We start from the raw sequence: 22,934 nt of genomic DNA, 5'->3' as shown, positions 1-22,934 counted from the left end.
TGGTCACTGTGTCCTTGGCTCTTCCGCTGAGCTGAGGCTGATGCTGATGCTTTCCTCTATTCCCCCCCCCCCTGCCTTTTTCTCCCCCTGCACTTTATGCGTCCCTTTCTCTTTACAATTTCCCACTATGCATTTCTCTACGAAGCACTATACACATCATTGGCTCTCAACAAAAAACCTCACAAAAATTTTAAAACGCTTCCTGCCGATAAGCAAAAACTTGTCATCTCTGCAACGTTTTAATCGTGCACATAATAATTCATAATAGTCAGCGATGACGCAATCAGTGATAATGCAACAAATGCACCTTAGTGGATCAATTTTTCTTCGTATTGATTTATAAATCAGATTGTCAATACATTATTAGGATTCCCCTTTTTCTTTTCTTCAAGTGGTTCGATATTGATTTATTGCTTTTAGAGATTTATCATGAAGGAGGCGTGTATAATAGAATTTTAAAAGAAATGATTGGTTATTTGTTCGGTGATCACTTTCAGGCTCTTTGACTTCTCTGAGTGTCAACATGTGTGTTGAGCTCTGAAGTCATAACAGACCATGTGATACTGTATACATAATATACACAAAGTCCTCTTCTGTGTGTTTGACTGGCTCGCTCACACTGCAGCTTTTATATCAAATCTGAAGAAGAAGGAGGAGGTGAAAAGAACCCCCTATAGAGACTAAAAACAGTTGTTTTTTGTTATTTTTGGGTTATTATCATAACTGTAAATATAGGCCTGCATGGTTCACCCCAGCTGCACTCATGCCCCCAGGCTGCAGTGGCTGTCCAGAGAGAGAGAGAGAGAGAGGGAGGGAGAATGTAAACTAGACTCGCCTTCCTTTGGTCTCATTGGTTGATTCCCTGCCTAGCGGTTTTGTCCTTGAGAATGTGCAGACACGAGGCAGATAATGTTCTGACACCAGAAACTCTAGACCAGGACCAGATCAACACTTACTCCCTTCTGCTTCTTCTTCTATACTTCTTTTGTAATACTATCCCAGACATGCAGATATAGAAGAAATTGTTGATATTTGTGTGTATGGAAATGTGTTTTTACTCTTATAACAGCTGTAAAGCAAATCTAATAGAAATGATATTTTGTGTTCGCAGTAATGATTAAAAAGGAATACAAGACTCCTGCAATACGTGTCTACACATGCCAATCATAAATTATATTAAGCGTAAAAACGATATCACAACCGCAGGGCACACTGGGGATTATTTGGAAGCTGTGCGCAATTACGCACAGACTTTTTTTTAAAGACTCAAATTGTGTAACAACCAGTCGGATTTAACCTTTTTTTACGTGTATTCAAAGACATGCACGCAGAAAAACCTACAATTATGAATGCAAATGTGAGGTTTTCATCTCTTCTCCGGTATATGATGCAAGGTCAAAGATCTCCTTTTACCGCGCTCCTGTGACGGTGGGTTTCTGCAGAAGTCAGCATGCCAGCAGAGTTCAGCAGCATGTATAGGAATCTCCCTGCAGCGACACACAAACGGCCAGAGCCGGTGATCTAATCACAGTAGGCCAGTGGGCTCTGGTCCAAAAAGTTTCATTCTCAAGTCTGAAAATAAAATAAAAGACCAAGGACAAATGGCACACATGCAATTTAGAGGTCGGTGCAAATAAGTTGTTAAAAGATAAAATATTTTCCCTATATAGCTCTGGCTCTATTTTCTTTTTGGCAGATAGTGAGTGGCGCCATCAGTGTGTGGGATTATTAATTACTGGTAATATTTGACTCTTGTTATCATATCACAGATATTTTCCTATGGCGGTAGAGAAAAAAAGTCTGAGAGGTAAATTATTGCCATTTCAATGACTTTAATAAGCAAAATAGGAAACAATTTCTTCCAAAAACAACCAAAAATAAGACAAAACAGAAACCAGCCTGAATGGAACAGTTCAAATTTAAGTGTTTTTTTTTTAACTATTATTTATATAAACAGGATTGAAAATTGATCCCCATCATCGCAAAGTACATGGAAATATGGTGAAAACTATAACAACAACCCGCTGCTGCATTTTTCAGTTCGATTTCAACACAGTTGAATCAGTAATAAACCAAAAGATTGTTAAATGCATGACTTTTCAACAATAGTTTCAAAATGCAAGCACCATGCTTATTCGATATGATCTGACAAGTTTGTTAATTTAAATCATTAAAATAAAAACTTTAACTATGCATCTGGCCAGCAGAACCAGAATCATCAAATAATAATAAAACAAGACACAAAATAAACGTATTACATAACATAAACATTGTTTTCATTTTGAGAATTTGCACAACCTGAATCCCCTTTTTTACTGACCGGCAGAAAAAAATGAAGGAAAACATAGAACAGTAATAGTAAGACTTTTGTATTAAAATGCTCCCGCTATATCTAAATATTAACTCTACAGAAAACCCCTGACATGTTTTTTAAATATTGTTAAAAATAGAAATATCAGTGATAATATGCTACAGGTGGCCGCCAATCGGAATGAGAGGTTGTGTGTTGGGTTTGATGTGGTTTGTTAAAGAGTTAATAAAAAGGCAGAACAGCACTTTTCTGAATTAGTGGCACAAAAGCCACGTTGGATCACACTGACAGAGAGCATTAACCCACATCGTGTGTGCGTGTGTGTGTGTGTGTGTGTGTGGAAAACGTGTAACCTCGCCTTAATGCAACTATATTCTGTGCAATCTGGCTCCAATAATATTGTGGCCACATGTTTGCAGAACATGTGTCCAAATATCACTCTGAAACTTTTGCACGTATACAGGCTGCTTGAGCTGAATAATATCACAATATATATATATAGTATCATAGTATGTCTTCCTGGAGGGAGGTGTGCACAAACTTCAAAATGAAAACTTGCAAAAAATCATCATCCAAAAAAAGTGCACTTGACACACAAAGTTTGTTGTATTTAAATGCAACAGAAAAAAATGCACTCCTCCTCCTCCTCTCAATCAATACCCCACATGATAAAAAAAAAAAAAAAATCATAAAAATAAATGAAATAAAAAAACACAACACAAAGAAAGAAAGAAGTTCAAACCAGCCTCCTCAATCTTGTTGTGCAGTTTTGCGGTTGCATAATATTTACAAGCCCAAAAAGAAAAAAAAAACCCACACCACATGATACTGCACCAGCAGTCCTGCTGTTCTCTAAAATCCCCCCCAAAAAACTATGGAGAAGCGCAGATCAACAACATGCTCTTAATATACACGAGAAGATGAAAGTACAAAATAGAAATTATTACCGTACATGTCCAGCATGCAGGATTAATATTTAATGCAGATTTTTTGTTTCAATATATATTCGAATATAACCAAGCAGGCAATAAAATCAATGAGATGTTGCATAAAACGTCCCCCTTTCCCCAGTGACGGGTTAGTTAGACAGAAGTTAAATTTTGCATAAAGTGGAGATTTTTCTCAGATTACGCGCCCACTTGTTTTATGGGAGTCTCGCGTGTGTTTGTTGCAGGCTGCAGAGGCCAAACCTGCTTTGTTGTTGTTGTTGTTGTTGTTGTTCCATAACAATGTCATCATTTTTTTAGGAGAACAGAATTACAAAGATCCCACACTCCTTTTACAGATTATTTCAAAGCCTCAAAAAAAGGAAGAAAAAGGAAAAAGTTCATCAGCCAGATCCTCTTCAAGTTGAAGAAAAAAAAAAAAGTCTCTTCACACTACAAGCAACTAATCTACAAAGATGCTGCTGACTCTCTCTCTCTCTCTCTCTCTACTCTTCTTTGTATCTCAGTTGTGGATGGATGGAGAGAGGATGGTTATATATGAGAATACTATTCGATGGATTATTCTTCTAATATGAATATAATTGTTATTATTAGTATAATCATAAACAGTATGATGGGAGGTTTGGTGGATTATTATCAGTTTTGTTCATCAGTCTTTTTGTGGAGAGAAAGGAAATTTGGGATGAGGGGGGAAAAGTTTGTTGTGATGTTCACAAGAAAAAAATGACAACTCACATGAAAAACTCTGGTGATGAAGGGGTGTCACTGGTGGATCCGGCCTCGCGGAACCCGTTATTATTATTATTATTATTGACCCCTGACCCCGCCAGTTTCTCGCACTTGAGTTTGTAGGCGTCCCTCTCCCTCGCCAGCCGGCTGATCTCCGCCTTCAGCTGCTCCACCTGGTTGATCAGCTGCGTCTTCTCGTTCTCCAACACGTGCTTCTGCTGCACCCGCTTGTACCGACAGGACTGTGCGTACCCGCGGTTCTTCAGGGTCCTCCTCTTCTGCTTGAGGCGGATCACCTCGTCCTTGGTGAAGCCCCGCAGGTGTCTGTTGAGCTCCCGCACCGACATGGACACCAGCTGGTCGTCGGAGAAGCGGTCCTCCACGTTGATGCCGCCGGAGGACTGGCTCATGTGGTGGTGGCTGTGGTGGTGATGGCGGTGGTGATGATGGAGGTCGTCTGGGGACACTGGAGACGGGCTGTCTGGGTCCTGGCTGTGAGGGTGGTGGTGATGCTGCTGGCTGTGTGCGTGGTTGTGTCCACCCAGCTCGTCTGCATGGTGCGGGATGTACGCGTGATGATGCTGCTGACCGTGGTTGTTATGGTGATGATGCTGCGCCCTGTAGCCGCTCTCAAAGCCGCCTACTTGCAGCTGCTGCTGGACGTGCGGAGGTTGTGGAGGATGTCCGATGAGGGCCTCCACTGCATCCTCCGGGGTCAAACTCAGCGTCTGCGGATCGATCTGCTGGTGGTGGTGCTGCTGCTGCTGCTGCTGGTGGTGGTACCCGGTGTTGTTGGGCATCCAGTAGAGCTCCTCCAAGTGGCTCTTCTGCTCTGTAGGGCTGAAGCTGGGCGAGGAGGGCACCGAGCTGCAGGGCGTGCTGATGGGGGTGGAGGAGACGGAGCCCTGCTGGTGGGGTTGCAGGCGGTTGCACTGACGCACCGCGTTGCGCTCCAGTCCGGCCAGGCCTTCCTTCTTCACGTCAAACTTCATCAGGTCAAAGTCGTTGACATATTCCAGAGCCAGAGGGCTGCTGGGTAGCTCCGGGCCGCCCATGCTCATCTCCGCCGCACTCATGCTGCTGCTGCTGCTACTCTTTTGCAGATGGTGCAGAAAGGTGCTTGCAGCGAGCGTTGCAAAAACTGACTTCTTCTTCTTCTTCTTATTAATAAGCGTCTCTTCTCTCCTTTCTTGTTTCATGCAATAGTTCTTTTCGGCGAGTCCAGCGCTCTGCACAGACTTGCTGTAGCATGAAACACCACCAAGTGTGGTCGGTGTGAAGAGAAAAAAAAAAGAAAAAAGGAAAAATGAAAAAAAAAAAAAAGTGCGAGAAAAACTTTCACACTAATGTTCTCTGCACACGGTTTGCGTCATATAGCCTACTTCTTCTGCTGGGGTAATCTGGCACAGGTAGAGAGCAATGCAGTGCAAAAAAAAAAAAGTAAAAAACCTCAGTCCCCTTTCAGTAGAAGTGTATTCAAATACACACACACACACACAAAGATAAATAACAATAATAAAAGGAAATACCACGTCGCTGACACATAGGCACCAGTCCTCGTCGCGACTTCTTGGGTTGAAATAAGTCCTTTTTTTTTTTTTCTCCAGGAAAAATAATAGGAGCGAATGAGTAAATAATAGGACGTGTGATTTTTTTTCGCTGAGACGTAGCTTTTCCAGCTCTGCACCGCAGAGATTTCAAGGCTCGCCTCTCTTCACGCTCTCCGGCTTCTGGTATCCAGCAGACTGCGCTCGGAGCCAGCCGCAGCTTTATCCTTATAGCGCACCGTGACGTCGTGCAGAAAGAGGCTGGATCCGGAGCGCAGCAGCTCTCCAATGGGAGCGGGACTCTGCAGCTGAAATAGAGGAAGAGGAGGAGGAGGAGGAGGAGGAGGGAAAACAAGAGGAGGAGGCTGCACGATACACAGTCTTGACAGCTACAGACAGTCAGCTGACCGACTTCCCCTAAAAGCATGAAGGTGGGAGGAAAAGTGGAGTGGAGGAGAGAGAAATGCCTTCACTTCATGGACACGACTCCTTATCCTCTCTGTGTTCTGACAGTTTCAGATCTCAGTGAGAGGAATAAGAGTGATTTACAAGGCTACAATGCTGTAAGCACAATGGGAATGTCTCTAATAGCACTTTTATGGCACAAAAACTCCATTAGAAAACTTATGAATTGTCCAATATTAAAACCTCAGTTTATATATATATATATATATATATTTTAAATTTAAAAAGGATCCCCATTAGCTGATACCAATGGCACCAGCTAGTCATCCTGGGGTCCGAAATCAAGTACATTACATTTATCACATACATACTATATAGAACATCTTCAAAATGTAACACACATATGATGTTATATATAGTATGTATGTGATAAATGTAATGTACTTGATTTGGGACCCCAGGAAGACTAGCTGGTGCCATTGGTATCAGCTAATGGGGATCCTTTTTAAATAATTAAAACATATATATATATATAAACTGAGGTTTTAATATTGGACAATTTGTAAGTTTTTCTAATATAAAATGGAAAATCAGTTGATAACTGTTTTTTCCAGTTGTTTCCAAAATGCACCTTGACTTGTATCATTCTTCCCAACCAAAAAAACAACTACATAACTATCTAAAAGAAACAAAGATCCCTTAATTTTGCTACAGTGTTATTTGCAATGAAAGAGCTTTAAACAACTTTGATTTTAAATAGCCTTATTGAACTTATTAAATGACTTTCTGCACCTAATATATGTTTGCAGTGCTTTCATAAGTTTGCATCAAATTTCACAAAGTAATCAACCACAAGTGAAGCTGCATTTGCCAGCAGATAAAGGTCGAGGTGATACTGTAGGTCACCAAGTTTTTTAACAGTGTTGAAAAGTTGAATCCTGACCTTTCTGGCAAGCAAGGACACATAACTTTACTGTGTTACTTAATGTTGCAAAACACAGAACAGTCAGATTTAGACTACATTATAGCCCACAATGGAGAATCATAATACAAAATAATATACAATGTGACATATATAATGTCCAACTATATAGTGACCTTCCTGCACTGAACTTCATAGTTGTTTTTAAATCATTTAAGCTGTTATACGACCACATCACTGCTGTGTGTATTTGTATAACCCTGCGTCATAATCATTATGGGTTAAGTTTGTTTTTTTTCTGGTGAAAGTACAGTAGAGTTTGTTCAGAGCCTGTTATTACTCCCGGAGTCCCACATCAGGCTCTTCTTGGCTCGGACAGTTTGTTTTACACCGTGAAGCAGCAGCAGCAGCAGCAGCAGCAGCATCACTACAGGGGATTGAGCAGAAAACAGGCTCAAGGCTGCCCCTGCGTGGGCAACATGTGAACCGGTGAAGAAGCTGCTGCTTACATAGATTTCCTTTTATTTTGCGCTTGGATTTTTTTCCCCCCTTTTATTATCTCCTTGCTAATTGCTCATTTTAAAGGTCACATCCTGCAATTATGACTGACAACAATTAATCTCTGTCATTTGAGTCTCATGAACACTTCACGTGTTTAACCATCTCTCTGACACCATCTAACAGGTAGTTTTGGTAGGATCAAAAATCCTCCAGGATGCATGTGTCATTGATTTGATCTGTATTTTAATTGCCCCACCAAAAAAAAAATATAGTGTGAGCAAATGTCTCGCTTCCCTGCAAAAAAAAAAGCAACTGCTTGTAAATGAGTCAATTTGAGGGGATCGATTGGATTATCATTTGGTTTTCCACCTCATATCCACGGTTGAGTACAGCCGCGACCAGCGCGTATTGATCAGGCTGGATGTGAGAGGAGGTCTGCCAGAGATGAGAACCGATAATGAAGGGCTCATTTGTTTGCTTTACATTCTTAATCAGTCGGAGTTGTTGTGCAGCAGTGATGAACTCTGAATCCACTCATAAATCAGAAACACATTGCCTATACTCACTAACTCATAATATCCTAATATGGTTTCATTTAGATTTTTTTTGGATAGAATTCTACGCAATAAATGTTTTGGGTAATATAAAAAAGGATATTTTAGCTTAGATAAAAGTCTAACTTATATTGTTATGCACAGCTATTAAGGTAAAAAAAAAATGAAATAACATTACACATTTTAAAGAGAATAACATTTTCATGAAGCATGAATAAGAAACTTTACAAAAACGAACACTTACCTATTTGTCATCATTTATTATTATTTATGTTAGTATCATAATGATGGTTATTATTATTATCTTAAGTCTATTATTATTATTATTTTATATAAGATTTTATGCGCCTACATCATAATTTTGGAGCACATCATAATAATTTAGATTAAAGGCTAATTAAAGTGCACTTTAAAGCAACTCTTGGTTTTGCATTTATTTCATTTTTTAGCTTTTATCTGAGAGAAGGATGGTGATTTATCCGGAACCTTTTCTACATCTTAAGCCTATTTAGACACTCTGGATATGATGCACTCAAATATAAATTCATTTTTTTCCTAGTGCACAATCAAAAACGTGCAGGTATAGCGTTCAAGTTACATCCATCCTCTTTTTTTTTTTATTCCCTCTTTAACTGCAGGCGAGCTTCTCAGTTCTCCAACTTCAAAAGCGCCCGGAGCGAGTCGTGCCGAGCCGATCCGAGCCAGGCTGCTCTAAAAACCCCTTCCCATCGAGGCCGACCCGACGGCAGCCCCCATTAGGATCGTAATGCTCTCTAATATAGCCCGAGTCCACCGTCTAATAGATCCAGGCAGGCCTGCCGGCGGTAATAACCGGCTGTAATGGAGAGACGAGATGTAAAAAAAAAAAAAAAGCGTCCATGTCAGCAGCATATCGGTGGTTAATGATCTATTAAGTGATCCGTGTGCTTATGGACAGCAGGAAAAAAAAGTGTTGATGCTTGCTTATTCGCCCCCCTTAATGAGAGTCCCCATCCTACAGGATTTTAGGAATGAATAACAAGAAATAAAATCACCTTTTAAAATGATACATTTCAGGAGTTGACGCATGGAGGATGCTGCATGCAGCGGCTGCGGAGCTCCACCACACAGCTCACATCTCACATCTGCAACACCTGCAACAGGCCTTCAACACAGGAGGCCCGTGGTGGTGCTTCTCTATAGGAAGAGACTCCCTTCACACTAATATGGATCTGTATTCGTGCTCCAGGACCTATCCATCCATGCATGTGTGCACTTGCTGTCCGGAGGCTGGGATGCGTTGCCAAGACCGCTTGTGGATCTGTGTGTGAGCTCCAACTTTGTCTGCATGGGAGGATGCAGAGAGACTATAAGGAATACTTTTTTTTTACGGTCAGAATCAGACTCTGTGTCTTTTATTCGCTCGTCTTTTTTTGGCCGTTTTGGCTGTGCGTAATGGTTAACTCTATAATGGTTCCCCTAGACCCTTTTCTGGAAATGTTGCAGAACAAAACGGAAGGTAGCTGAGTTTGTGACAGGGAGGGTGAGGGATGGAGATGGAGAGATGGAGAGACGGTGCTTTCGGAAGTGCATGCTTTGATGAGCAGCTTTGACGCGCAGGAGGGAAGAAAAAAGACGCGCAAAAAGCCTCTCTTTTCTTTCAACGTCCAAAAAAAGTTTTACCCCGTATAAACGCTATCATTACGCAGCAACTATACTGCTTTTAAAAAAATGTATTATAACCAGTGGCGGCTGGTGGGCATTTTTCTAGGTAGGGCTGTGCCACATCCAATCAATTTCAGCAAACATCCCGGTATGATTTGATGCAAAAAAAAAAGTGAAGGTATCAAAAACACATTACTACTTTTCAGTTAAATAATCAACAATTATTTTATTCCAACAGGAGCAGTAAAGAATGCTTAGAAAGACACAACAGTATATAACATGTCCTCAGTGGTGGAAAGTAACTAAGTACCTTTACTCAAGTACTGCACTTAAGTACAATTTTGAGGTACTTGTACTTTACTTGAGTATTTCCATGTTCTGATACTTTCTATTTCTACTCCATTACATCTCAGAGGGGAATATTGTACTTTTTACTCCACTACATTGATTTAATATAAGTGAGTTTTTCACTTGGAGAACTAATAAATGCAAATGTAAAATTTCAACTTTCAGCTTTTTTTTTCTCTACAGATGCCATATGATTTTATGTTGTCTTTATATAGTTATATAGAGAGAAACTATACCGTTGTCAATTTGCCATAATTCAAAATTGTCTTTTTCGCAGATTCATGTTCAATTATCTACTGAAATTCTACAGCTATATTAAAAATGCATTTTATATCACTTCAGCTGTATATATGATCCATGTCCTCCCCCACAAATCATAAACAGGTGTTTCCATTAATTATCTACTCTTTGCATTGGTATAGAAAATAATAACAGTGCCCGTAAGGAAATCACTTAGGAGACAAGTTTGAGGATGTTTTTCTAAAAAAAAAAAAAAAAAATCTTTTGCATCACTAATCTAATATCTTCCGTTTTACAGTTACTCTGGCATTCTTGTTTACTCCAGACTGATCGATTAACAGTGAAAACATCATGGTGTGTGTGTAAACCACTGAGGAAACTTAACATCCCCATCAGGGATAATTAACCGAGGAGTCTGTCAGGAAAACAAGAGGTGAGATAAGTGCAAAATCTGGCAATCTCATTAATATGAAAAAGTATCGATTTAACAGTGAACATCAATTGTTTATCTAAAAAAAAAAAAAAAAAAAATCACTTGTTTTTTGACTCTCCTAATTCTTCACCGGTGTATCACAGCAGTCACTCTCACCATTTACCCAGTGAGGAGCTGTAGTTGTGTTTGCAGGGGAAATTAGAGCTTATTTCTTGTGACAGGGCGCCTCTGGTGGCGCATTTACTCATTGCTAATAGTTTGATGTGTATCATCAGTGACATGCTGCCTTTTTCTTTTGGCACTGACCTCATGCAGACAGCTCCAACTTCAGAACTTCAGTAGTATTTTTTTTTAAATGGCAGAGAGGATATAAAAAATATGACGGTGAGGCCAAGGCATAATTGTAGGCCTTTTCTGAGATTAGATGTCTTTGATTGACATGTTGTAAATATAACAACAAATAAATGTCAGTACGCACTGTACTGGCTTAATCCCAGAAGAAAAAGAACAATAAATCTGCCTTTTGCTGTGGTCATTTCATTAATGTAAATTGCAATGCTATGTACAATAGTTTGGCTTGCTTCCAGTTGGCTCTTTGCTGAGGCTTATATGAGGCACGACACTGGGTCTTATCATAAACTGGAGCCCGTGTAACCACAGAACGAGGGCGACACCACAAGAACCAAATATCAGAGTGCAGGCATAACATAATTAAAGCCCATATTTTCTGGTCATAACCACAATTTACATCTGTTTTTTCTGAGCCAATAACCCGGCTACTGTAGCTCGAAAGAAACATACAAGTAACTCAGTTCTCATGATGTATTGAATACATAATTAGGATCATTTCTACTCACGAGGAGCACCTGTTTCTTGTAAAAGTAATTGACACACGCCTATAAACTAGTGTTTTTCATTATTGCATTATTTCGCTTTGCACAGAATCAGTGGACTCTCTGAACATGTCAGTGTTGAAGAGCATCCTTTGTTGTTCACGGCCTTCTCTAATTGTCTGCATATGGAGCTGTCAGACCATATCTCTGGCTTATATTAAACTAGAAGTTCATATAATCTTCTGGAAAATACACGTCATATATAGCAGCATGTTATTAAGCTAAGAGTAAAGAAAGGGTTTTAATAGGCCTCAAATGGCTCTGTGTATTATCTGAGAAGACGTTTTACTTTCCTGTCATGTGTGTAATGTATTCATGTTTATATTAAGAGTTTGTTCAAGACATGATCTCTAACTGTTCACCAGCGAGCTAGCTGACCCCGAGGTCAGTTTTATGCCAGCGTATGAGCGTGTGGGTATGATTGATCTGGAGGTGGGTGGGTGCTGCAGCGGACAGTTTTTCTCCTTTCCTCTCTTTGATTGTTCACTCCTCACCCCTCCTTTCACCTATTCTCATTTTTTTTCTCTCTCCTTCTCCCCCTCTAGATGATCGGGATGCTCCTACCCAACGCCGTCCCTGCACGTCATAATCTCTGGACCTGTTGTCATTCACCGTGGATTTTTAGAAGACGTCGCTTTAATCAAACATCTCTACTCTCCACTCTTCCGTATTCCCTTTTCATTCTCCCTCTCTCCTCCTCTGTCCACCCTCCCTCACTGGGTGACCTCCTTGCCTCTTGGCTCTCTCACCCCTCTCCTCTGGCCCTGGCCCTGCCCACCCTGGGTCATTTATCATGGGCCAGGAGGGGAGCCCCTGGGCCTGCAGGCCCCTGTCAGCCCCTGCAATCGCCTCTTTGTGGCTCCTAGCAAACAAGTGTCGGATCAGCAAAAGTCTATTAAAGCCTGGTGGGCCTTTCTCAGCCAATTGGGTTCGGGTCACTGAGCTGCTCTCTTTGCTGCTCCGAGAGCTCTTTGTGTCGCCGCCGTTCGCTGACACAGATCCCCACAAGATTAATGATTTTTAGCAGCCATTTGGGTCTCATTCGCAGGGTCTTTCTCTCTTTCTTTCTCGTTGCTGCTTTTCCTCTTTTATCCACTCTTTCTGTCCTTTTTTTTTTTCTTTAACCTATTTCTTCTACTACTCTACCTCCTGATTTCTCGCTCTCTGGTTTGCTCCTCTGCTCCTCCCTTTCACTGTTACTCCAATCGGTGTTGACCATTCGTGTCTTCACTTTGTAAGGTCATTATCCACACAAGTGCGTATGCCACTAATAATTGTTTATGACACAGAGGATATACATTGCAGTAGCTAAATATGTTATTTCAGTTGTTTGTTTCAGAGTGATGGGCTCCTGCCTGACAAACCCAGAGGATGTTAAGAAACTTGAGCATCCACATTACAATCCTGGCAGGCTTCCCCACAGTCTGCCTCTAGAGGCTCAGAGTAATTTGAAATCTTCGAGCCACTTCCACGACTTCCATGTTGCCATGTTCTCAGTGTTGTTTCCAGTAATTACTGCAGGTTAAGTGCACGTCCCGGAGCCCAGTGGAGGCAGCTCTATCCCTCACCTGGGACATGACTCAGCACAGTTCAGGTCATCCGGCCATTTCCCTGACCACTGGACCACACCCCGGCCTACTCTAAACCCACAGGACAAGCGCTGTTTACGAAGGACTCATGTTCACTTACATCACGTAATGTAATGGTTGTTTTACTTACTGGCTGAGTCTTTTTCAGAAACGCAGCCTCACACTGACGCCTTTATCCATTTGAAGTCTATAAACACTTTTCTTTTTCTTTAGTCTGAAATTTTGCAGATTTTCTGAAGCTATAAGAGGAGTTGTTGGTCTTTAAGGTTAAATAATGTGTACGCAGACAGTTTATTTTGTCAATTCAATGAGTTTTCCATTTAAGAAGATTCATATTTAAATACACATCCACTGTCCCCTCTCGCAAATCCTTTCCCTCTCATTTTTTGTGCCTTTCATGTCGTGAACATTAAACGATAGGTTCACATTTTTTCTAGTCTGTCTTAATACAATTCTGGGTGGTTGCTGTAATTGCTTGTCTTGTCGCAACACGTTCATTGCAACTCGTTCATTGCAACTCGTCACATAGTGACACTCTGTCAGACCTCTCTGCGTCACTTTTCGGTCGCAGTTAACACGTGCTTAATGTTGTGAATTACACAAAAACACTTGTTTAGGGTTAGGCAACAAATCACTTAGGTTTAGAAAAACAACAACAACATGGTTTGGCTTAAAATAACTATGTTTGTAATGTGAAAATGTGACTGGACGTTGTGAACACGGGACACGTGTTGATCAGCTGATGGTAAAGTGAAAGATAAACGTAATGCACGGGACATTAACAGCCGTCTCCTGGGTAAAAGCCCTGTGTTGTTGGACCCATCCACCATGGGTTTACATTGTAGTTAATGGAAAGCCCGGTGCATCTGCCGATGGTGACAAAGTGTCGGTATTTGACGCCCTGGGAATGACACTGGCCATGAAGAGATCCCATCCTAACCGAATTTTAATTTAAATGATGGTTGACAAAATCTACAGCCCTCATTCTGTGCAAAACGTGCACTAAAATGTTCAGGTGAAGATAATATGAGACTTCAAGCTAAACAAGTGCAAATCTCCCAAGGTTCCACTCATTTTAGTGCAAAACCAGCTCTTTGTTTTACGATCCCTCTGTGGGAGAAACACCGTCTGGGGAAACAAAAAGGGGGATTTTGTAATGAAAAAACAGTCTTCGTCTTTATCTTTGGAAAATACCCACTTGATTCCACTAATTAACCCTTCGTTGTAGCTTCAGCTGACCTTAATATATTTTTGCCACAAAAAGAGGACTGTAGATTTTGCCTCCCATCACTTAAATTGGAGGCACGTTAGGAAGGGATGTCTTCACAGCCGGTATGGACAGGGAGAATGATCACAGCGACTATTTCACTGTTTATCAGCGTGTGAGTAATGTTTTGAGATCGACTGTGAACAAGAGATATTTGCTCTTCCTTTTAAGATAATGAAAATCTAGCCTGTTAGAGATTGGCTTACACCTTTAAAAGGCCTCCACCTTGTATGAAAACTCAAATATGTACTGTAGATATTTCATCGCTTAGTCTGTCATTAATGTTACTGTTCTGTTAGAAGCTCTCAGGATCTGTTTCATCTCTGGAATATGTGTGGGGCAGCAGTGAAAGAAAGTGTATGTGTGAAAATCTACTATTCTTCCTGTGTTGTGTTAGTGAAGCTGTCAGTGAGGCTGCTGGTCGGTCAGCGGCTGCTTCCACCTAAAACTCTCCCTGTGTGTTTACAGCGTGTCTGTTTTAGGACTGAATGGATGAACCCAGCCTGCTGCCATGTCCATCCACCTGCCCTGTTTCCTGTCTGATTAATCTCCTGTGTGTGTGTGTGTCTATGTGTGTGTGCGTGCGTGCATGTGTGTGTTTGTTTGTATGTGTGCCTGTGTGTAAATGGTTATAGATGGGGCGACACCACCACACTGGCAGCTTGAATCATTACTCACAAAGATAGGGAGAGACCCAGGGCCGAGGAACCCCTAACATCCTCCTCCTTCCTACACACACATATGCACGCACACACACACACACACACACATATCCCCAGGTTATTCATTTCTAAGCAGAGTGCCTGGCATTTCACCACATCCACCCCCCTTTATTAAGAGACTGAAGCTCCGGGTTCCCTCTTGGAGAGGGGGAGTGAGGGATGGTTTTCGATTGGGTCTTATACTCTTTGTTCCTCTTTGCCTGTTCTCTCGTCATTTCTCTTAATCTTTCATTTCCATCTATTTCTCCCTCTCTCTCTCTTTCTTGTTCTCTCTTTTTCTCTTTCTAGGGAAACTGTCCGCCCCCCAACCCCTCTGACAGCTACTTGTTTCCCGAGACCAAAGGTAAGGATGAAAAAATACCTCTAGCTTGCCGGCTATACAAGCCTCTAGAGTTGTAGTAAAAGTTCACAATACTGATGTACATAATTCACACTGATGGTGGACATTTAGGGAGTTCCTGGAAAAGTCAACGAACACGGAGTATAGACTCTGATACTTCAGTCTGGCTGTACTGGTGGAGATCTAACAAGCATAATTAATAACAATAATAATAAGCACAGCAGGCATGTTCACCATGCTCACCTCATTCAGTGGGATCAGTTTAGGGAAGATGAAACGTTAACTCTTGTGAAGTAGCTGAATTTATGCGGGTAGAATTTAACAATACAGTTTAAGCTGGCACAGTTTCCTTGGCATATTTATAATAATCATTTGGGATTTATTGCAAATCTTTCCCAGTTGCACCCTTATTCAGTTCTGTATTTTGTCTCTTTCCAGGTTGAGGAAGAGTCCTTGCTTTGTGGAATATATGAGAGCAATTATAGCCCCATCATGAAGAGACTGTGGACCTAAACAGAATGGTAAAATGGCAATATTGTTGAATATCTTTATTGGAAACTCACTGCGACACAGAGATGAAAATGTGTGTGTATTTGTATTTCCTAAGTGTGCCGTGTGTGTTCATACATTTGATTTCAGAGAAGGTGCCGTTGTGGTCCTCAGCGCTTGAACATGTCTGCTGTTTATAGCGTGTATATATACGTATGTGTCTGTAGCAGTATGTATGTATGCATGTGTTGGAAAGGGGGGTATATATGTACAGGAGGAGAGCCTGTAAATAAATCTGTTTGGGGATTGGGGGTGCGGGGATGAAATATGGTCCCAGGGATGTGGAGCAATGTGAAAAACTCGGCAACGCCAGGGAATAACAAATCTCCTGATGTCGCCTCGCCGCAAAATAAATACACTCCCCCGTACAAGTCATCCATCTGGACTATGAGTCGCAACAAAGACGCCCCCAATACATCCCCAACACACACACACACACACACACACGCACACACACACACACACACACACACACACCCATCCCACACAGCAGCCATATTTATTTACACATTTATTTATTTGTTTGTTTGTTTGTTGAATTAAATGGAAAGTGCTCGTGGGGGCATTGGAAAGTGCATTTATTGTTTGTTTTTGTGAATGAAACATGATCCCCCCCCCCCACCACCACCTCTCCTTTAAATGCTGTCTGTGTCTTAATGGGTGGTTTGGAGGGGTGGCGATGAAGAGTGAGGGTGGGGGGGGTGCAGGGTTTGTGGATCGGGCGTTTTAACTAATGATCGATCATGGGGGATTAAATAATTAAATTTCAGCCTTGACAATTTAAAAGTCTCCCCACACGTAGTCGACTGAATGAGGAAAGAGGGGAAGATGAAAGATTCCGCCTGCAGCAATGCATCAGACGGATTCAACATCTAATACATTACAGGGCGTGTTAACGTAGGGCTGCACTGTGCGTGCACGTACACACACTCTCTACTGTCTTTTCCTGACATATAGGCAATAGCAAGTACATTCAACTAACCATGTAGGCCCACCAGACTCTTCTTCACTCTCCTTATCTGGGCCTCTTCTCCCAGACACTTCCATTACTGCATTAAAAAGCACTTAAAGCTCACACGTGGGGCAAAATGCATCTGTATTTAAAAAAAAGAAATAACCACACAACAACAGCATGAAGGCGTTCACTTTAACAATAAAGGGATGAGATGTTGTTTTCTTTATAATTCAGTTTTTCTTTTTCCAATTAAGGTCTATTCTCTTGGCTTAATTAGGTCATGGTGAGCTGTGTATGTGTGTGTGTGTTAATGTGTGTGTGAGGGTCATTCTGTCCCTCCCAGGGATAAATATTAGCCCTCGTTGTTTGCAAATAGGTGATGTATGGCGGCCATATCTCTCGGTGCTGAATGTTTTTTAGAAATTTCCTCTCCTTTATCAATTGACTAACAAACCCATGTATCACTGCCACTCTCTTCCACTCCCCACATAAATTAAATAACCAGCTCTCTCTCTCTCTCTCTCTCCCTCTCTCTTCTACCTCTCACTTTGTCTTTCATCTACTCCCCCCATGCTTCCCAATTCCCTTTTCATTACTCCTTTTAGCTTTATTTGTTTTATTACATTTGTACATTTTATATCAGTTACCTCGTCTCACAAACACACACACACACACACGCCCACACATGAAACCTACAACAGTCAGCGGTGATGCTGTGGGAGTAATAATAATAATGCAGTTGTTACATACATCTCAATTTTTTCCTGTAATGTGATGGAGACGATTAAGGTGCTCTTCATAGATTACTGCTTTGCCTCCAGCGTATTATTTGATGAGCTCATTGTCAGACGACATTTGACGTACTTAAGGACGGATCACCATAACTGAAAATGTGTTTACTCGTTCCTGTTTATCACTGCGATGCTCTCTAAATCTGCTGTCTTTCAGACGGCAACGGGTAAAAGAGCTACAGGCTGGAGCTGGGCGGGTTCCTCTCTGCCACGAGATGATGACAGGAGGCCGATTATGCCAGAGTGCCATATTGTAAACTACTCATCATTAGCGGGCCCATCCCGGCTAACGACCGCACTGGAGATAAACAGGGGCGATGTGGAGAGCCATCTTAATCAGGAGGGCCGTTTAAGAGTGGGGCTCTGTCATTACGCACAGCTGTATCACACCAGGATATGGGAGATGGTGTACCGTGAAGCCGGCTCAGGCCCGAGCCTCGAGCTCCGCAGAGGTTCAGTGTTGCTCTGATTGCCCCTTTAAATCCGAAATGAAGAATAGAAAGATAAGTGCCTAAAACATCCAGCCAAATTAAATTATTACCCACTAGTGAAGGTCTCTAGTAACAGCCTCCCAGGGATGCTCACCAGTTTCAGTCAATAGCACAAGGGGGGTGAGATGAGTTGAATGTGTAGTTTATGTGAATCCCACTCCCTCGCTCCTTCTGTCTCCTCCACTCTGTTTATACACAACACTCCCTTTTCTACTCGTCTGCCTTTCCAAAATCATCAGTGGCTTCAGAGAGAAAACAAATAGACGTGTAATCATGAATGATCCTCCTCTGTAACACAGACTAACACATGCTCATACACACACATAAATAACAAGTTAAAGGAGGAATTTGCTTGTCTTTCCAGGTCAATGAACTCACTGTTTAGACAAAATGATGTAGAAAGTAATATCTTAAGCTTATTTACCGTCATCTCCTTTCCCTAATTCCCACTTGTAAAGGAATATATTTACAATTTTGTTAAATCTAAATAAAACTTTCACAATAAAACGTTTTACAAGGCAAATGTTATAACCTGAATGGGACTTTTAAAGTCGCATTTAAGGCTCAAGCTCAAGGCTCAACTATGATCACCTCCTTATATCTCTTTGCTTCCTGCATTTCCCCTCATCTCAATACCTTTTTCCAGTGTTATTGTCATTTATTACACAGCTTTGTTCAATACTAGATTCTGATTGGTCAATCACAGCGTTCTACGGTTTGTTATTTCTTTATAGCAGACTGTTGCTATGTATAACAGACCGTTGCTATGGCTGTGTTCTGATATCGGACTCTGGCGGACCGTTTTTGTGTCAAATTATTGATTTCTTAAGTAAGTAGTCGAGTAAAAAGCGGGATAATGTACAGTGAGCGGGTCATTGTTGTGAAATAAACTCCTTAAGCATCAGGTGTCGCTTCGCCCTGTCAGGGTTTATTTCACAACAATGATCCCCTTTCTGTACATTATCCCTTACCTAGTACATCCGAGTCTTCTAATTGCTTGTTTTGTCCGACCAATAGTCCAAGATAGTCAATCAACAATGACATTTTAACAGTAAAAAGCTGCAAATTATCACATTTGTGAAGCTGCAACCAGCACATGTTGGACACTGTTGCTTGATAGATGACAAACAATCAGGAAAATTGTTGTCAATTCATTTTCAGTTGATTTTACCGTCATTACGTCTTCATTTCCAGTTTAAACCCAACACTTTTTAGATTCTCAAAGATTCAGATCTGTCTTTGCTTCTTATTTTTCCTTCCATCACAATCCTGTGTCGTTGTCATCCAGTGCATCCGGCATCTCTCTCCTCACGTCTCCCAGTAGCCCTCTCTCTTGTCCCTCAGATGGACAGGTCTGAGTTGTCTGGACAGGCCGTAGCTCTCCCCACAAATGCTTGAACAATTGGAGGTAAATACGTTGGAGACAGCCCATTTGTTTTGTGCCAGCGGTGATGCATGCTTTTGCAGCAAGCAGCACATTTTTACCACGCAGCCCAAAGCAGCTGTGAGTAATGGACTGCTCCGGCCTGTCCACTCATTCTGCTATTTTTATTATTGTCTCCCTTATAGTTTTCATTTTTCATATCAGGGAGAGAGAGAAAGAGAGAGAGAGAGCACACAGCATTCCCTTCAAGTATGTTCTTTCCTTAAAAGAGGCGGGAAGCGAGGGCCCCACATCCCCCCCTTCCACTCACTTCATCATCTTCCATCAACCGTCCCTCGCTTTTTTTAGTCGGACTGACAGATTTTGTTGGATGCCAGGAAGAGACAAATAAGGGATTATCAACAGACAGCGCAATAATTCAGGTTGGACAGCTTCATAATAATTTTTCATCGATCCATCACTGTTTTTCTCTGGCATGTTTGGTTCAGCCTCTGGGGAGTATATGGAGATCTTGGGGTATTCTTTGATGGGAGACCCGGGTGTCTGATGCAAAGAAGACGAAGCTAACTTGAACTCAAAAAGCACAAATGAACAAGATATAAGGATGTGTACTTAACTGTAGAAGCTGTAACCACAGAGCTGGAAAAAGCTCGGCTCCGGCTTTGAAGATGATTCACTAAGTAGCTAAAATTATCTGCCGCTGCCAGCCCCAGGGAGAAGACTGGTGTTTTGCATTGAGGCACTTGTATGGGCACCTATAATGGGTGCCTCTTAATTCCACTGACAGCTTTACAGGACCTGAGTTATGGAGCCACAGCCCTGCTGCTCGTTAGGCCCTCGCCAGGCTTCACACTGGGTTACACTAATACCTCCCTCCTACTCCACTGCCCTTTCCCCCCACATACAACCATACACACACATTTATGAGGGCTAGTACATCCTCACACACCCACAGAGCTACTGGCCCACACAATTCCTCCACACACCTTTCTTGTATAATGGGGGTTATTTGTTCAAGTTGATGTTGGTATCAGATTTATTTCCTCGCTCCTGCCCTTCACTTTGTGCTCCTCTCCTCCACCTACATTTTCTTCTTCCCCTTATCCTCTCTCTCATCGTGCCCACCAGGCCAACACCTTCTCCCTCCTCTCTCCTCCCGCCTCCACCCCTCCCCTGCTCCGACAGTAGCGGGGTCCTGCCGGGTGATCCATCTCTGTCAGCCTGCTAAAATGATAATGCCAATTAAAGCAGAGGAGTAATTGCCCTCCGCTGCCTCTGATCCCCTGCAGACCCTCAACAGGAGCCGTGGTCCCAAATACGAATGAGACCCGGGGCCCCTAGAGGCACTCGCCTGGGCCAACGTGAGGACAGGTGGGGAGGGGAGGGGGGGTGGAGATCGGCGGGGAGGTGGGTTGGAGGGCAGAGTGGGGGAGGAGGGGTGATTTGTAACTTTTAACCTCCACTGATCACCGATGGCCTTGACAAGGAAGGAGTGGAGGGAAGAGGAAGAGATATCACACACACACACACACATACACAAGCACACATACACATGGGTGGAAAGGCTGGTCGTTGTTGCACATGGATGAACACACACACACACACACACATGTTCAAGGTCGCTGTCAAAGGACTTATGGCCCTTGCCACCTCACGCAGACTCTCAGTGTGAGGAGCCTAATAGGAAGTGAAAGGACTATCCGGCAGTGGACTGTAACACCACTGATCAGAGGTGACATAGCTGCACTCTCAGGTCAGCCAGGCGGCCATTATTACCACCGTCCCCATCACAAATTCACTTTTAGGGTTATTGTCTTCCTTCTGATAATGTGCACAACACATGGTTTGGTTCTCAATATCTGCCCAGTGATCTCTATAGCTCGATGTGTCCTCTGTCTTTTCTAGAAGAGGAGAAGGTGAGCACAGCTCCACTGAATGATTGTGTCATAGCGACATTTCAGCCACACTAGTTTGTCATTTTTGGTGTACATTCACTGTACGTTTTTTTTTTCCACCAGTTTCCACTGCAAATTGTAATTGTTTAGTCCAGTGGTTGCCAGACTTTTTCACGTCAAGGACCCCTAAACTGTCACAAATTAGACCACGGACCCCCATTTGATAAGATTTTGCTTTTAGATGTTTTATTACAGAAAGTGAATGAAACCCAACAAATCAAACCATTCACACATTCTGTCATTGTGTTACATATAGATGGAATTATAATGAAATTAAATTATTCCCGTTCTTGGTGAGGGATGTGAAAATAGTAGAAAACATCAAACACTTAAAGGGATAGCTTCACAATTTTCCAAGACTGTCTTAAAACAATAGTCAGGTGCTTGTATGAACATTTAAACAGTTTTTGCTTGTTGTAATCATTCCTGCTGTTCATACGTAAGTCGCGTTGGGGTCCTACTCACCCTGTTGGGGTTCATTTTGCAATAATGACCCGCTCGCTGTACATTATCCCGCTTATTACACATTTACTTTCTAAAGAAACCAATAATTTAACACCAAAATATTGATTCAAAAATAATTTCATTGATTTAAAAATAATTTTATTGCCTCCGCTAATTGATGGGGGACAAAATCCAGAGTCCTTATATGGTCTAAAAATGTATCTGAAGCTAATATGAGGCTTCAGCCGTCCGAATCAGACAAATCAAGTGGATATCTTGGATAATCTTTTTAGTATAAATTCTCTCTTTGTGTTTCCCTGTTGAGATGTGGTGGAGGGATAGTAACAAAATTAAGACATTTTGTACTAAAAAGGCAAATACTTTATTTGTCTACTCTGACAGCTGAAGCCTCACATTAACCTCAGATAATCTTTTGAATAGATTTTTGCACAAAACGATGACAGTGGATTTTGTCCCCCATCACTTATACTGGAAGAACATTAGGAAGGATCTTTTAACAGCCTGTATGAAGAGAAGTAACAAATACTGCAGTAAAAAGCTGCCCCAACTTGTCATATACTGACGCTTTGTCAGACCCCAAGGCGTCACTTTACAGTCGCAGAAAATACATGCTTAACTCGTGAATTCAAACAAAAACAGTTGCTTCGGTTTAGGAAAAAAACATCATGGTTTGGCTTAAAATGACAACGTTTTTAAAGTGAAAATGTAACTTAAAGCACGGGATACGAACAGCAGTGTCCTAGTGAAAGCCTTGTATTTGTTGGACCCATTCACCTCCACTCCCATTTGCTCTATGTGTGTTTTTTCGCCCCTTAAACTACGTCATCACACTCCCGGAGAGCTTTCTCTGACACGGATGAGTTTACATTGTAGTTACTTGAAAGCCCGGTGCGTCTCATACGGACGGCAGGCAGCTGACTATTGTTTTAAGACAGACTTGAAAAATTATGAA

At 41.8% G+C, this 22,934-nt stretch overlaps 1 protein-coding gene across 1 annotated transcript; it reads right to left on the bottom strand.

Moving 5' to 3' along the window:
- Positions 1 to 1,812: 1,812 nt before the first annotated feature.
- Positions 1,813 to 6,174, bottom strand: mafba (v-maf avian musculoaponeurotic fibrosarcoma oncogene homolog Ba). Its single transcript, XM_037773006.1, has one exon. The coding sequence runs from the start codon at positions 5,184 to 5,186 to the stop codon at positions 3,990 to 3,992; it is 1,197 nt and encodes a 398-aa protein (XP_037628934.1). The 5' UTR covers positions 5,187 to 6,174; the 3' UTR covers positions 1,813 to 3,989.
- Between the last annotated feature and the right edge of the window lie 16,760 nt (positions 6,175 to 22,934).

This window comes from Sebastes umbrosus, chromosome 6 (assembly GCF_015220745.1).
Source record: "Sebastes umbrosus isolate fSebUmb1 chromosome 6, fSebUmb1.pri, whole genome shotgun sequence".
Lineage (NCBI taxonomy): Eukaryota > Metazoa > Chordata > Actinopteri > Perciformes > Sebastidae > Sebastes > Sebastes umbrosus.
The sequence above is the reverse complement of the archived record's forward strand: the minus strand, read 5'-3'. Positions and strand labels throughout refer to the sequence as shown.

What these genes read in the sequence shown, in the direction of transcription:
- mafba (XM_037773006.1), bottom strand. Translation starts at nt 5,186, where the DNA reads ATGAAACAAGAAAGGAGAGAAGAGACGCTTATTAATAAGAAGAAGAAG.